Source organism: Lonchura striata, unplaced genomic scaffold (genome assembly GCF_046129695.1).
Source record: "Lonchura striata isolate bLonStr1 unplaced genomic scaffold, bLonStr1.mat Scaffold_85, whole genome shotgun sequence".
NCBI lineage: Eukaryota > Metazoa > Chordata > Aves > Passeriformes > Estrildidae > Lonchura > Lonchura striata.
The window spans coordinates 1,567,501-1,583,844 of record NW_027461188.1 but is presented as its reverse complement, the minus strand read 5'-3'; the positions used below and the strand labels follow the sequence as shown (position 1 = coordinate 1,583,844).

The following is a 16,344-nucleotide window of genomic DNA, read 5'->3' as shown; positions in this document are numbered from 1 at the left end:
TAGTTTAATGTTCCTGAAAGCATCCAGGCATCAGTCTCCTCACTACAGCCTTGAGCTCCTGGTTCCTCAGGCTGTAGATGAGGGGGTTCAGGGCTGGAGGCACCACCGAGTACAGAACTGACACTGACAGGTCCAGAGATGAGGAGGAGCTGGAGGGGAGCTTCAGGTGAGCAAGTATGCCAGTACTGACAAACAGGGAGAGCACGGCCAGGTGAGGGAGGCAGGTGGAAAAGGCTTTGTGCCGTCCCTGCTCAGAGGGGATTCCCAGCACAGCCCTGAAGATCTGCACATAGGAGAAAACAATGAACACAAAACAACCAAATACCAAACAGGCACTAACAGTAATGAGTCCAAATTCCCTGAGGTAGGATTTGGAGCAGGAGAGCTTGAGGATCTCTGGGATTTCACAGAAAAACTGGCCCAGGGCATTGCCATGGCACAGGGGCAGGGAAAATGTATTGGCTGTGTGCAGCAGAGCATTGAGAAAGGCACTGGCCCAGGCAGCTGCTGCCATGTGGGCACAAGCTCTGCTGCCCAGGAGGGTCCCATAGTGCAGGGGTTTGCAGATGGACACGTAGCGGTCATAGCACATGATGGTCAGGAGATAAAAGTCTGCAGAGATGAAAAAGATTAAAAAGTAGAGCTGTGCAGCACATCCAGTGTAGGAGATGTTTCTGGTGTCCCAGAGGGAATTGTGCATGGCTTTGGGGACAGTGGTGCAGATGGAGCCCAGGTCGCTGAGGGCCAGGTTGAGCAGGAAGAAGAACATGGGCGTGTGCAGGTGGTGGCCGCAGGCTACGGCGCTGATGATGAGGCCGTTGCCCAGGAGGGCAGCCAGGGAGATGCCCAGGAAGAGGCAGAAGTGCAGGAGCTGCAGCTGCCGCGTGTCTGCCAGTGCCAGCAGGAGGAAGTGGCTGATGGATCTGCTGTTGGACATTTGCTGTGGCTGCACATGGGCACCTGTTCATGGAGAAAGGACAGGGACAAGTCAGGAGAGACTGCTTGGAGTGAAGCTTGGGCCATTCCCTGCAGCCTGTCTTGCTGGGACTCACCCAACCTTGTTCCTGCTTTGGGAAAACTTTCACCCAGGTCCCTGTCTGAGCTCCAGTTGTGCCGGCTGAGTGTGCCAGGAGCAGCCAGGGCTGTATGTGGGGGATCTCGAGGAGCCATCCCTGCCCTGCTGCCTTGGGTTTGTGGCCATATGCGAGAGGGACAAGGCTGGATATTCAGGATTTGTCACAGGAATCACTCCTAATGCAGAAAAGCTTGGTACCATTTGCATGCACACTTCTAGGTGAAATAGGTGGCAGGAGTTGGTTTAAGGAATTGTTATCCTACCCATAGATCATTTCTTTCTCTCTGAGGTCAGAAATCCCCAGCATTCCTTCTGCACTAGAGTTTGCCACTGAGAGATGTGAGAGGCAAAGGATTCCCTGTGGCTGAGGGAAGCTGAGGGGCTGGATGGGCTTGTTCCCCCAGCACTGCTGTGCTCAGCCCCCTCTCCTTCCCTGAGCATCTCCCTGGGCCTGGACATCCCCTCCTAAGAGGTGCCTTGTCCCTGCCAGTGCTCACAGAGCCCATCCCACCCTGTGTGCCCTCGGCCTGGCCCTACAGAGACCTGCCTGTGTGCAGGGCCCTGGCTGGGGCAGGCTCTGTGTGCAGCTGGGCAAGGGCAGCTCAGGAGAGCCCTGCTGGGCCCTGCAGAGGTGATGCTGCTGCTGCCCAGGGCTGAGGAGTGGCTGAAGGCCCTTTGGGAGGCTCCCAGCAGAGACACTGACCACCCAAAGTCACAGTTCTGGAGTCTCTGTAAATGTCCAAACATTCCTTGGATGATCCTGTGTGTCCCTTTCAACTCAGAATGTTCTGTGTTTCTGGAATTACAATTCCTGTTCTACTTCTCTCATCCCCCTGGTGTCTATAATCAAAAGAGAAAAAAAAAAGAAAAAACCCCTTGCAACGGTGTTAGAAGACTACAGTAAAAAACAGACCTTTATTGGAAGCTTCCAAGTGTCCCCAGGGGACACCCAGTCCCTGATTTCAACAATTTATTAAGGTTAATTAATTAGGGTATTTAATAGGAACATCCAATAGGAGATTCAGTTGCCCCAGTTACACTCCCCAGGCTCAAACCATTGGAGTAGGTCCAAGGTCTTCTTTGCCTTTACTTTTTGTTGTGACTGCTCATATTTTGGTCAAAAACCAAAATGTTATTCTCGTAGGTCCTCTTCCTGATAATAAGACTATGCAGTATTTCAGGAATGTGTTTAGACTGTCAGTTTATTGTTCTAAAATATAAGATAAAAGTAAGGAAATGTACTAGAGATAGTTAAGGATTACAGTTATGTAATAGTATGTTAATAGAGTTAATTAGAGTTTAATAGTTAAGTAAGGATTATAATTTTATAACTATATAATAGTATATAATTGTAAAATAGTAATTTACAGAGGTACAAATATAAGAAAAATGTATAAAAAGTAAAAATGTTTATGTCATCACCCCAACTTTCCCATATTGCTCCAAGCAGGAAATAGAAAACACTCTCAGGAAGGCTCCTGATCTTTACAGCAATCCCAGGCTTACCTTCTTTGGGAAGTGTCCTCCAGAGCTGTGCCCAGGCTGGTCTGGAGCTGGGAGCAGCCCTGCCCCAGCCAGCCCCTCTCAGCAGCAGCACCTGCCCTGCTCAGGGTGGCTCCTTCCCCCCACAGCTCCTGGCCAGCGCTGGGAGCAGCTCCAGGGCCGGCTGAGAGCTGTCCCTGGCAGGCAGCAGAGTCCCTGGCCCAGCACAGCGCCCTGGGCTGCAGGACCCTGCTCTGCAGGACAGCCCTGGGCACCCCTGGCTGCTCTGCACAGGAGATGAGCAGAGAATGCACTCACGGGGTCTGTGGGCATTGGCATGTTCCAGCTTTAGGAGATCTCTCCAGGAGCTGCAGCTGCATTGTCCTGCAGCCAGAGGTTCCTGTGCCAAGGGCTGGCAGTGATTCTGCCCCAGGCACTTCTCAGCCCCTTCCCAGCCCTGACTGATTGAAGCTCTCTGTGCCTCTGTGCTGTGCCCGCGCTGGCTGCAGGCAGTGCCCCAGCCCTGCTGGGCTGGGAGAAGAGCTGCTCAGCAAGAGAAATGTGCTTTTGAAGCTCTGCTTGGTTACCAGGATCACCCTCTGTGCCAGGAGCCCGGCCCAGCTCAGCAGCACAGACACAGCACAAGGACTTTAATGACCCTCTGGGGCTTTGTGCTCAGGCCCTGAGCATCAGGCCCTGAGAGGGAGCTGCAGAAAACTCTCCAGAACTCCAAGTCACAATCCAACTCCAAAGTTTCTTGGACTTTTAATGGGTCCCACTGAGGGACATGATTGCGAAAGTGTCCCCAGACCCCAGGCAGAGCAGAGAACTGGAGGCACTGATGCCAGGTGGGGACAAAGAGAAGCCAAGTCTTGGTGCCCTGGGGCACAGCAGGGTCTGTGCCACCAAGGGCTGTGAGGAGACACCTTGTCCTGAGGCCCTGGGGCCTCCTGGCACAGCCCCAGCCAGGCTGGGCACTGTCAGCCCCTGCTCCTGCCCTCAGCATCCCCCCCATGCCCACATCCCAGTGGCCTCAAGGATCTGCTGGAAGGATTCCCTGGGGAGCCTTGGTCAGGAATGGCCCTGGGGGCTCCTTCATGCTCCCAGGGACTGCAGGTTTTTCAAAGGACTTAGGGTTTTGCTTTTGTCTTGCAGTCTCTGAGAGCTTTCTGCAATCCTGGCCTCCAATATTCTGCTGTAATTAGTCCCTGGAGAGGCTTTGTCAGGAACAACACTCAGTGGGGCCCATTAATGCTTCAAGGTACTTCATTTCTTTTAAGGTACTTGGTGTTTGCCTTTTGATACAGACTGTGAGAGGTTTGTGCAATCATGGTCCCAATTATCTGCTTTAATGAGTCCCCTGAGAGCTTTGTACTGACACTCAGTGGGGCTCATGAATACATTGAGATTCTTAACTTTTCTAAGGTACTTTGTATTTTCCTTTCCACCTTGAGAGTTCTTTGTGCCATTTTCAGTCTCTGAGAGGTTTTTGTGCCATCCTGGCCTCCAGGTTTCTCCTCCAAGGACTCCATGAAGTGCCTGTGGTATAGATGGACCTTTGTGGTTCCCATTAATGCTTTAGACTCCAACCACTTTGGGGTTTTCCTCTGACTTTGACTCCAGGAAAGGTTTGTGCAATCTCCTCTCAGGCCCTGAGGTTCCAGGTCTCAGCTCCAAATGCACCACGGGGCTCATTAGGATCAAGCAAGTCCTGACAAACCATGGGTATGCCTCAATTTCTCTCTGCCCTCGTGCAGTTTGTCAGGAAGTTTCTGTAGTGGTTTTGGTTCACCAATTTGAGATTTCTTGGCCAATGCTTCAATGAGTGTGGTGGGTTCAGTGTTGGCTAATTACCAGTGCACTCACTAGAATATACTTACTCATTTCCTGCTGTGAAATAGGATTAGGAGAAAGGCAAAGTAGTCACAGAATTTTAAAAGGGTATAAATAAAATTGTATTAACAATAACTAAAGAACGAGTAATAAGAATTAGAACAAAACTTTCAGAACACTTCCTCTCTCCATACAACCTGACAATGTAAAGAGAAAAAACCTAGAATTTTCAGTCACTTTGCCACCTCTAAAATAGTCTTTCTTCAGTTCACTTCGGGAGAGAAGTTCTTCTTGTTAATGTTTTGGAGACTTCCCTACAAGAAAAGAGTTATCTCATGGCTTTTCACTTCCACAAATAGCAGCTGCCTGGAGAAATCTGCAATCGAGAAGTCCCTCCCATCTTTTCCCACCTTTTCCCACAGCTGTGCTTATGGGCCAGGCCGAGTTATGGGATATTAGTTTCAAGATGAGCTGTTTAAGAGCAAAGGTTCTCTTCATCTCTTCCTGAAATCATCTTCATCTCTGGGAACAGAGGTCTTTTTCTCTCTCTGAGGGCACAGGGTCTCATCACTGGTCTCCCTTTCTCTGTTCATGCCTCTCATGGGAGATCACAGCTACTTCAACATTTCCTTACTTTAGCATGGAGGCCTTTGCTGAAACAAGTCATTGCCCTATACTTTTCAATGCCTTACAGGGAAAAAGAGAGTCTGATGTATCAATGACATCCTTCTCCATAGCTTTACCAGAGGATTTCAGCCCCAAGATCAAGGCATCTCCTCATCCCTCCCATCTGGGACTCAACTTCCCCTTCCCTGCCCTCGGTGTGTCCATGTTGCTCCTCTGTGTGCCTGCCCTGTGTCCTTTTCTCTCTCTGGAGGGAGGATGGCAGCACTGTCAGAGTCAATATCTCCCGGGGCTGCAGATGGTTCCGTGAGCCCGGCCGGGCTCGGTGCTTGCGGCCGGAGCTGTTTTGCCATGGAGGTTTCTGCAGCGGCTGCGCTGGGGCTGTGTCAGGCTGGGCCGCGCTGGGGCAGGGCCAGGATCTCAGCAGCCAGGCCAGAGCCCAGCAGCAGCACGGCCGGGGCCGATGGCTTCTCCTGCCCTGCCCGCCGGCTGCGGGCGAAGCCCAAGGGCGGCAGAGCCTTGGCCGAGCCGGCCCGGCCCGGGGCTGCTCCTGGGGCCCGGCGGATCCTGGCCGGGCCCGGGCTGGCGGCGGGGCAGGGCTCGGCAGGGCCAGATGTCAGCACCCGCAGCCACGGCCCGGCCTCGGCCCCGCGGCCTCCCCTGCCCTGCCCGGCAGCCGATGGCGCCTGGCGGCTCCCTGGGAAGGGGCCCGGCCCCACGGCAGGAGCCGCCCGGCCCCACGGCCGAGACGGGGCTGGGCCGGCCTCGGCACCTCTGTGGGGCCAGAAGGGAGAGAGACCCAGCCAGGCTTTCTCATCTCTAACTTGTGTCTGCACAGAGGCGTCTGCAGCTTCCTTAGTGCTTTAACAGACTGTCAGCTCTCAAAGCTAATTACTGATTGGTTTTTGTCAGACACACAGGAAACTGCTAGCAGCTTCTCCCAGGACATCCCTTCCATGATGCAAAACCACCATGGCAGCACAGAGCACAGAGCTCCTTTGTCCATATGCAGTGGCTATGTGCCCAAGGGCTCAGAACCCCTCCTTGGGAGATCTCTGGGCCCTCTCCAAGGTGTTTTCAAATGAAAACATTCAGATCAGAGTCTAAGAAAATCACCAGATGACAGGGCCAGCATGACCTGTCTGTCCTGGCTACTTTTGTGTAGGAGCATCCTTGGATACACGGAAATTGGGAGGCCAAATTCTAATTTTGGCCATGGTCCCTGGACATGAAGGCCGGTTCTTTACCACAGTAATGAAGGAACAGTGTGCCAATGTTTCCTGGGGGAATGAGAGGTGACCACCAGAGGACAAGGACAGCCAGAGCTTGCAGGCTTCCAGGAGGCCCTGAGGTGTCACAATGCCCCCTTGGTGACATGAGGCCCTGAAGGGTAGGAATGGTCTCCATGGTTCCATCAGGCCCCACAGAGTCATAATGGTCTCTGGGTCCATGATGCACCGCGGTGTCACCATGGCCCCTTGGTTCCATGGGCTCCAGTGGTGCCACAATGATCCCCTTGGTTCCATGAGGTGCCCACAGTGTCACAGTGATCTCCATGGGAAGGGAAGAACCGAGCCCCAGTGTGGCAGGGGCAGCCACCAGAGGCCAATGGGAGCCAAACTTGATGGTACTGGCAGATTTTGTCTGGGAGCAACCCTTGGATATAGGGAATTTTATAGGTGGAATCCCAATTTTAGACATGGACACTTGGAGGAGGATGGTTCTTTCCATAGGAAGGAAAGCATGGAACACCAGCGTTAGAGGGGCAGATGAAAGGCGGCCACCAGGGGCCAAGGGCAACCAGACCTCTCTTTCCTGGTAGCTTTTGTCTGAAAGCAACCCTTGGATATAGGGAATTTGGGAGTTGGAAGCCCAATTCCCGCAATTTCTGCATAGATAAGGACGGTTATTTTTTCCATAGGGAGGAAAGCACTGTTGTGTTCTGCTGCAGCAAAAGGCACAACAACTGCCCCAGGCCCCAGAGTCTCAGACCTCAGGCAGACACCAATGACCAACAGGGAAAGGAAGGCAACAGGACAGGTCTTGCTTTAGAAAACTGAGGATTCTTCATTTTCCCAGGGACATACACAAGAAACGAGGTGGTAGGGTCAAGACTTTTATATTACAGGGTAGGGGTGGAGTTTAGGATCAAGGTCCAATATTAAGAGGAGCAGGAGACTGCAAAGTGGTGGATTGAGGAGGACAATCAATGGAAAAAACTACAGTGGGGACATTGCAGCACAATTTAAGCCAATAAGGGTACAGAAAAATAAGAACATTCTGGGGCCATTCCTCATTTGATCAGATAGGGTAGAGTGTCTTTTCCCAGGCTTTCAAGGGCACACCCCACAGCGTGGAGGGGTGGAATCTTCTTTAAGTCACGCTCTCGCCGGATGCTGTGTCTGGGTAAAATTCCCACCTCATTGGGCAGGGGCACTCTACACCTTTGGTGCCATTATTTCTTTCTCCGGCTGTTTTATGCAATGAAATAAAACTCCAGCATCTGTGGAACCACCCTTCAATCCTTCCCAGGCTACTCCTGTTCTGTCCTCAGTCTGCACACAACTGAGCCCAGAGCCTGCAGCTTCTACCTGCTCGTTATGTGATGAAGCCTTCAAACCCCATCTTGGGAGATATTTGGGTCCTCCCCAAGGTCTGTGAAAATGGAAAAATAGTTATCAAAGTTATTTTCTCCCAAGTCTAGCAGTGACAGAACAATGGTAAATATCTCTAAACTGAATGAGAGTGGATTTAAATTTGTTAGAAGGAGGAAATATTTACAGTGATGAGAGTGGCACAAAATGGCAAATGTTTTTCCAGAGAAGTGGATTTCCCATCCCAGGAATGCTCAAAAATCAGGGAGTGTGTGCAACCTGACCCAGTGAAATCCCCTCCCCTCCCCAAGGATGGAATTCCTGTTGTGTGGGTTCTTGGATGTGCTGGGTGCCCTCACAACAGTTCTGGCCAAAATGTCTGCTGAGGGCAGCCAGGCTGCTGCAGGGGCAGTGACCTCACAGCCATTCACCATGGCAGCCCTGTCCCCTGGGCCTGGCTCTCCCCTTTCCTCTGCCCCTGCCTTGTCTCTGCTGGCATGAAGAGTTTTGTTGACAATATCTTGTCCCCAAGGTGCTGGGCCAATGGCTTCCCAGTCAGGCTCCTGGAGCAGAAGTGGCTTTTCAGAGCCCATCCAGAAATGAGCCCTAAGGCAGCAGCTCTGCAGCGCTGGCCACCAGGCTGGGTTGCAAAGGAGGCTTCTGGCCATGCCCTGCAAGCAGCTGCTGCTGCCAAGGTGCCTTTGGTGCCTCGGGCTGTCCCTGGCACAGCTCCCAGCACGGCACTCTGCCCTTGTGCCCGAGGCCTTCCCTGTGCTGGGGCTGGCCTGGGGCTGTTCCTGCAGCGGGACCTGCCCTGCTCCTGGCACAGGAAAGGCAGTTCCTGCTGGAGCAGGAGGCTCTGCCTGCAATGGGCTCAAACCACTCCAGCAAGGACCTCTTGACTTCAAAATTGCTTCCTAGAGCAGAATATCCTATAGGTGTTATAGATTCTGGACTGTGGAGTAAATAACTCTGGTTAAGAGCTTACTGTCTAGTCATTATCAGATTGTATTTATATAAATATATCTGGTATTCCATCATTAATCCTGTGGGACAAATTGCATTGACAGATTGTTCAATTCTACCTGTCCAATCGTTTATACATAAACCTTTGACAAATTCTGGGGCCAGGATTGGATCCAGTCACTCCCAGTCTCCTCTCTTAAAAGGAATTTTAGAAGTCTGGGGGCTCTGCAGGGCTTTTAGAACCCATGGTGGCTGCTGTGTGTCTCCATCTCATGACTCAGCAGGAGTTTCTCCAATAATGAAATAAAGCTTTAGCCTGAAGCTCCCACTCTGCACATGACAGGAGTGTGTGTGACATCCTGGCTCTTTGGCAGCCTGGGGACTCCTGGGATGTCACTGTGGAGCCCCCGTGAGTGCCTGTGACAGATCGGTGCCTTTGCAGCCCAAGGTGCCCTGGGATGTCACCATGGAATGGCTGTGACTGCCTCTGACCACACGGCTCTTTGCCATCCCCAGAAACCCTTGGGAGGTCTCCATGGAGCCCCTGTCTCTGTGTGCGACATTCCTGCTCTTGAACAGACTGGAGACTCTTGGAAAGTCCCCATGGAACCCCTCTGAGATCCTGTGACAAATCTCATTCTAAGGAGGAAACCATCACCAGGAAACCCTGTTGCTATGGTCAGTTTCCATGGCAACCATCTCCAGGAAACATTTTTCTATGGTCAGTTTCCATGGCAACCATCCCCAGCCCCTGTTGCTATGGTCAATTTCCATGGCAACCATCCCCAGCCCCTGTTGCTATGGTCAGTCCCTGGGCAGCTCCATGGAGACCCCATGCCAGGGGTGGTTGCCATGGACACCAGCTCAGGCCTGGAGCCCGTTGCCATGGCAACCATTGGCACTCCCATCCCCAGGGTCATGGATCCAGAACCACAGAATTGGCTGAGCTGGGAGGGACCCATCAGGATCCTCGAGTCCAACTGCTGGCCCTGCACAGGACACCCCAACACTGCCAGCCTGGGCCTGGCAGTGCTGTCCAAACGCTGCTGGAGCTCAGAGAGCCCTGGAGCTGTGACCCTTCCCTGGGGAGCCTGGGCAGTGCCCCAGCAGCCTCTGGGCAAAAACCTTTTCCTGAGATCCAACCTAAGCCTGCCCCGACTCAGCTGCAGCCGCTCCCTCCACTCCTGTCCCTGGGCACCAGAGTGAAGAGGTTCCCTCAGCCCCAGCCAGGGACCCGCTCCCAAGGCTGCTGCCATGGCCACCAGGGCTGGCATCAGCTGGGATGCTTGGTTTCCACAGGCCGGGGTTCAGGAATGGCATTTCTCAATTTCCTGCTCCCACTCAAACCCCGCAGGCACTCATTGCCCTCCCACCTTCCATTGAAGGAAAAAAGGGAAAGATCTCAGGCTGGGATAAGAACAATTTACTGGGAACAGCAACAAGATAAGGAACAAACAGAAACAGAAAAAATATTAACAACAGAAGGGATAAGTAAAACCAGTTACAGGGAAAACTACATCACCATCAATTGTATCTTCCTGGCCACGTGTTTCCTCCTGCATGGAAAGGACACCCTTCTCCTCAGGTAAAGACAGAGAGAGAGTCCCTTTCCTGCCCCGGTAATGACCTGAGGTGGGAGTGAATGTAGTGACAGGGCCATGGCCAGACCCTCATGTCCTTCAATCCCACATAAGGTCATTGGCAGGGGCAAGGAAAGGGACAGGTGTGTTCCCAGCATGGATCACAGGAAACATGGATCACCAGGGCTCTTCCCAACAGGGTCCTCCAATGGGGGATGAAACTGGAGCAGTGCACAAAGCTCTTCCTGCAGCTGGGGAATTTTCAGGGCTTCCCTTACCGGTGGCTCCGTTGGTGTTTGGTCAAGTGAGAGCTCTGGGTGAAGCTCTTCCCACACTGGGGACACAAGTAGGACCTCTCCCTGGTGTGGATGCACCAGTGCCTGACAAGGTGGCAGTTGTGCTTGAAGCCCTTGCCACAGTCGGGGCAGAGGAAACGCCTCTCCTCTGAGTGAATCCGCTCATGCCGGAGGAGATGGGAGCTGCTCTGAAACCTCTTTCCACAAGTGGGGCACATGTAGGGCCTCTCCCCAGTGTGGATGCGCTGGTGTGTGACGAGGGTGGAGTTGTGTTTGAAGCCCTTCCTGCAGTCAGGGCAGCGGAAGGGCCTCTCATCCTTGTGAATCCGCTGATGTACAAGGAGATTGCAGCTATTGTGAAACCTCTTCTGACACTCGGGACACTCGTAGGGACTCTCCCCAGTGTGGATGCGTTGGTGGATCATGAGGTCGGAGCTTCGTCTGAAGCCCTTCCCACACTCCCCACACTTGTAGGGCCTCTCCCCAGTGTGGATGTGTAAGTGCCTGACAAGATGGGATTTGCAGCTGAAGCCCTTCCCACACTCCCCACACTCGTAGGCCCATTCCCCGGTGTGGATCATCAGGTGTCGTTTCAGATTGTTGCTCTGCCTGAAGCTCTTCCCACACTCCAAACACTTGTAGGGCTTCTCCCCATCAGGAAGCTTCTCAGGGACCACCAGCTCAGAGCTCTGGCTGAAGCTCTGCCCACCTTCCAGGCCCAGAGTGGGTCTTTCCTCCTCAGAGCATCCTGGGCTGGCCTTGCAGCCCTTCCTCCTCTGGGATCTCCAGGGCTTTTCCTCCCCGTTGGATTCCTGCGATGTGGAGTTGCTCAAAACAGCTTCTTCCATGAGGTTCTGCTGCAGGGATTTGTCTTTCCTGGTCTCCACGATCAGGTCTTGCTCTGGGGGAGGAAGGACAAGGAGTAGATGGGATTTGCCTCAGTGCCAGAGGGAAGGGCAAGGAGATCCCCCCAGTGTATCCCCAGCAGGAGGGCACCGGCAGCGGGGCTGTCCTGCAGCTGGGGGCCAGGCTGGGCTGGGAGATGGAGCAGGAGAGAGGGGGAAAGGGGCACTGACTTCCTCCTCACCTGCCTTGGTGTCCCAGGGCATCTTCCTCTTCCTCACAACCTTCTTCTCCATCTGGCGAATATTTGGGTACGGGAAATCCTGTTTTGGGAGGAAAACAAGGGATGAGCACAGTGAGTTTTGTACTGGCTTCAAAGCAAACCGGGGAGAGAGTCTAAGCCAGAATGACAATTGAATAAGAAAATTAAGATCAAGGCAATTATACAGAAACACTGGCTTAATCTGACAGAGTCAGGATATAACCGGACACCCCGTTGCTCAGGGTGGTGGTAGCAGTCTGATGAAATGGTGGCTGCAGTCCAGCTGGAGTGATGAACGTGATTCTGTCAAAGCAGTGATCCTGTAGAAGGGTCTGGTCTTCCTCTGCAGGTCCAGTGGTGCTTATGGAGCTCTTGTCCTCTGGGAATCCAGTAGGCAAGGTGGTCGTGGTGTTGCAAGGGTGAGATTATATCCAGGTAGGAATGCTTGGTTCCTCCCCCTGGGCGGAGCATCCCACAATGGGATAATGTAATTTTATCAGTCCTGCAGTGACACTCAATGGCCCATTAACAGAAGATGGCCCCTGGAGGGCGTTATCAGGGCTGAGCCATGGAAGAGATAAAGAACACTGCCCCACCTGTTGATAACAGTTTATGGAGATGGGGACTGAAAACACTTTTGGTTACATCTGACACTGTAACCTGAAACAGTGAGGCAATCCCTGCTCGAGGTGGGGGGTGAACACCACCCCCCTTACCCAAACTGGCTCAGGTGTAAAACCCCCACCCTGGGAAGGCCACGCACACAGGGGACAATGTCACACTTGCCCCACCCCAGGGGAGACCTCTGTCCCTGTCACTCCCTTGCTCTCTCCCCTTTTCTCTTTCTTTGCATCTCTCTCTACCTCACATTTACTGTTCAATAAAATCCACTTTGGATTTGGTCTTGTTAGCACCTTAATTGGGGCAGAGGCATCTCTCTAACAATTTTATTATCCAGATTGCAACATTATTTTACACAGTGAGTTCAGGGCTCTGTTGTCTGACCCCAGGTGCCTTTGACAACAGCATGTTTCTCTCCTCTGAGGAGTTTGTGGCTCTTTCTGGAGGATCTCTTGGAAGCTTGGATGCAGCTTCCTCTGAGTGACTTTTGGGAGAACTTACGAGGAAAATGGCTCTTGTGGGTGGCCAGTGTAAAGAAAATATTTTGTTTTCCTTCTTTGAAAATTCTGTTAAAATCACTAGAGGAAAGGGACCAAATGATACCAGCAAGACTGACAAGGATCATTCACCCCAAAGTGAGGAACACAAGGCTACTTAAATCCTACAAGAAGCCCAGCTCAAGTAGCTGGAGCTGTGCTGGAACTGATGAAATTTGGAATTGCCACAGAATTGCTTCTGTTGTTTGTCTATTCATGTTTGGGATTTATTTGTGTTTCCATCAGAAATGACTTGTGGAAAGAGCAAATCTTCCTCAAGGCATTTTATGGAGGGTTAACTTTGATTTCTGCTGAGTTTGTTTTGTCCAGTGTCCAGGGGATGCTCAAGGGGTCTCTGGTGTTGGTTTGGCCCTAATTTTCTTCTGATTTGTCTTTATCACTTAAAAACACCTGAAAAATGACTAAAAAGAGTATTGACCAGAGATGTCAGAAGTCCCACCATTTTAGAGGTATTTGAGGTGGAATTTACTGTTTGGGAACATATTCTGGAGGATTTGTGGGTTCTTGGGGGATATCTGGTAGTATTCTCCATATCTTTGCACTCCAAAACCCAAAGTGGATTTGTCTGTCACCTCAAAGTGACTCAATCCTACCTCAAAATGGCTGGTTCTCACCTCAGTCCCATGCTAAAATTGCTCAATTCCTCAGCCTCCAGGATGAGATGGGGTTGGAAGGTGATCGGGCAAAGTGAGATCCAAATTTGAGGTTGTGGGATCAGAATTGTGTGGGGCTGGGTGGTTGTGATTTATTTTGATAATAAATAAAACTATCAGAATTATTGATTTCTGTCCCATTCATTTTCTGTCAGTTCTGGTTTGCTTTTCAGAGTGCCGCCTTCTCAGCTGATTTTGTTTGTGTCCTCCTGTCCCAGACTGAAAAGCAAGATGTGTTCTATTTGCCATCTGTATGGCAGTTGTCCTGTGTTAAGTGGGCAGTTTTTCCTTATCTCTTCCACAATCAATCCTCCCTCAGGACAGACATTTGCTGATAATGGGCTATTGAATGTCACAGCATGACTGATTAGAAATGTGGAGAGTTTTGTGGATGAATGGCTTCGTGAGAAAAGACATGACTACGTGCAGTTAGTGAAGCAGTAGCTGAAAATTGCGTAGTGCAGCAATAGCAGATGTAGCAATAATATCTTATGTCCTTGGGTAAGCTGGTTCCCAACAGTAGAATGGTCAGCAAAAAGATAAATGTAAGGGAAAACAAAGCAAGCTCAGACAGCTCCAAAGGCGGGGTTGACCTGTTTTTAATACACCAATCATGAGCCTAAGTTTTGCAATATGCATGAGCTTCATTATAACGGGTATAAGTGTACATGTGTGCTTGGAATAAACTGAGACTTGTTGACATTATAGAATGGACTTGTCTCCCGTCACTATTTACACAAGGAACGCATAAGAAAGGGGCAGGGTGAATGGGGGAAAGAAGGGAAAATTACAAACCCCCGCACTCCTCCTCGTCCTCATCCTCCATTTACTCGTCCTCCTACTCCTCCTCCTCCTCCTCCTCATCCTCGTCCTCCTTGTCCTCCTTGTCATCCTAGTCCTCCCCCTCCTCCTCCACCTCCTTGTCCTGCTCATCCTTATCCTCCTCCTCCTCAATGTCCCCCTACACATCCTCATTCTCATCCTCTTTATCCTCCTATTCCTCCTCCTCCTCCTCGTCTTCCTCGTCCTCCTCCTCCTTGTCCTCCTTGTCCTCCTCATCCTTGTCCTTTTCCTCATCCTTGTCCTCCTCCTCATCCTCCTCCTCCTTATCCTCCGCATCCTTATCCTCCTCATCCTCCTCATTGTCCACCTCATCCTCATTCTCCTCCTTCTCCTCCTCCTCATCTTCCTCCTGTTCCTCCTCCTCATCCTCCCGATCCTGCTCATCCTCATCCTCCTCGTCCTTTTCCTCCTGGTCCTCCTCATCCTTGTCCTCCTCCTCTTTATTCTCCTCCTTGTCCTCCTCCTCCTCCTGTTCATCTTCTTTCTCCTCCTCCTCCTCTTCCTCGTCCTCATTGTCCTCTGCATCTTCATACTTTTCCTCATCCTCATCCTTCTCCTATTCATCCTCGTCCTCATCCTTCTTCTCCTCCTCCTCCTCCTCGTTGTCCACCTCCTCCTCAACCTCATAATCCTCCATGTCCTGGTCCTCTCTCTTCCTCCTTCTATTCCTCCTCTTCATGCTTCTCCGCCTCCTCCTCTTCCTTATTCTCCTCCTCCTCCCCATCTTCCTTATACATGCCCTAGTCCTTGTCGTCCTCCTCCTCCTCTTCCCCCTCCTCCTCCTCTCCTTTCTCCTCCCCCTCCTCATCCTCCTTATCATTGTCCTCCTCCTCATCCTCCTCATCATCGTCGTTCTTCTCTTCCTCCTCCTCCTCCTCCACGTCCTCCTCCTCGTCCTCCTCCTCGTCCTCCTCCTCATCCTCCTTGTCATCTGCATCTTCATCCTTTTCCTCATCCTCATCCTTCTCCTCCTCGTCCTACACCTCCTTGTCATCGTCCTCCTCCTCCTCCTCGTCCTAGTCCTCCTCCTTGTCCTCCTCCTGGCCCTCCTCCTCGTCCTCATCGTCCTCCACGTCGTCCTCGTAGTCCTACTCGTCCTCCTCGTCCTTCTCCTCGTCCTCCGCCTCGTCCTCCTTCTCGTCCTCGTCCTCGTCCTGGTCCTCGTCCTCCTCCTCCTCCTCCTCGTCCTCCTCCTCCTGGTCTTCGTCCTCCTCCTCCTCCTCCTCCTCGTCCTCCTCCTCCTCGTCCTCCTCCTCCTCTTCGTCCTCCTCCTCCTCCTCCTCGTCTTCCTCCTCCTCATCCTCCTCCTCCTCGTCCTCGTCCTCCTCGTCCTCGTCCTCGTCATCGTCCTCCTCCTCCTCGTCCTCGTCCTCGTCCTCCTCCTCCTCGTCCTCCTCCTCCTTCTCCTCGTCGTCCTCGTCCTCCTCCACCTCATCCTCGTCCTCCTCCTCCTCATCCTCATCCTCCTCGTCCTCTTCCTCATCCTCGTCCTCCACGTCCTCCTCGTCCTCATCCTCCTCTTCGTCCTCCTCCTCCTCGTCCTCGTCCTCCTTTTCCTCCTCTTCGTGCTCCTCCTCCTCATCCTCGTCCTTCTCCTCCTCCTCGTCCACCTCCTATTCGTCCTCCTCCTCCTCGTCCTCCTCGTCCTCCTCCTCCTCGTCCTCCTCCTTCTCGTCCTCTTCCTTGTCCTCCTCCTCCTCCTCCTCCTCCTCCTCGTCCTCCTCCTCCTCGTCCTCCTCCTCGTCCTCGTCCTCCTTTTCCTCCTCCTCGTCCTCCTCCTCCTCATCCTCATCCTCCTCGTCCTCGTCCTCGTCCTCCTTTTCCTCCTCCTCCTCCTTGTCCTCCTCCTCGTCGTCCTCCTCCTCCTCGTCCTCCTCCTCGTCCTACTCCTCCTCTTTGTCCTCCTCCTCCTCCTCCTCGTCTTCGTCCTCCTCCCCCTCTTCCTCATCCTCCTCGTCCTCCTCCTCCTCCTCCTCCTCCTCCTCCTCCTACTCATCCTCGTCCTCCGGCTCCTCATCCTCCTCCTCGTCCTCCTCCTCGTCCTCCGCCTCCTCTTTGTCGTCCTCCTTCTCCTCCTCGTCCTCGTCCTCCTCGTCGTCCTCCTCCTCCTCGTCT

At 52.5% G+C, this 16,344-nt stretch overlaps 2 protein-coding genes across 2 annotated transcripts in view; one reads left to right on the top strand and one right to left on the bottom strand.

Moving 5' to 3' along the window:
• The window catches only part of LOC110469778 (uncharacterized), a gene marked incomplete at its 5' end in the record, with an annotated part of 706,345 nt that overhangs the window by 290,179 nt on the left and 399,822 nt on the right, over nucleotides 1-16,344 (top strand). The gene's annotated exons all lie outside the window — the stretch shown is intronic.
• LOC144248754 (olfactory receptor 14J1-like) lies at nucleotides 5-937 on the bottom strand. Its single transcript, XM_077790746.1, has one exon. The coding sequence runs from the start codon at nucleotides 935-937 to the stop codon at nucleotides 5-7; it is 933 nt and encodes a 310-aa protein (XP_077646872.1).

What these genes read in the sequence shown, in the direction of transcription:
- LOC144248754 (XM_077790746.1), bottom strand. Translation starts at nt 937, where the DNA reads ATGTCCAACAGCAGATCCATCAGCCACTTCCTCCTGCTGGCACTGGCA.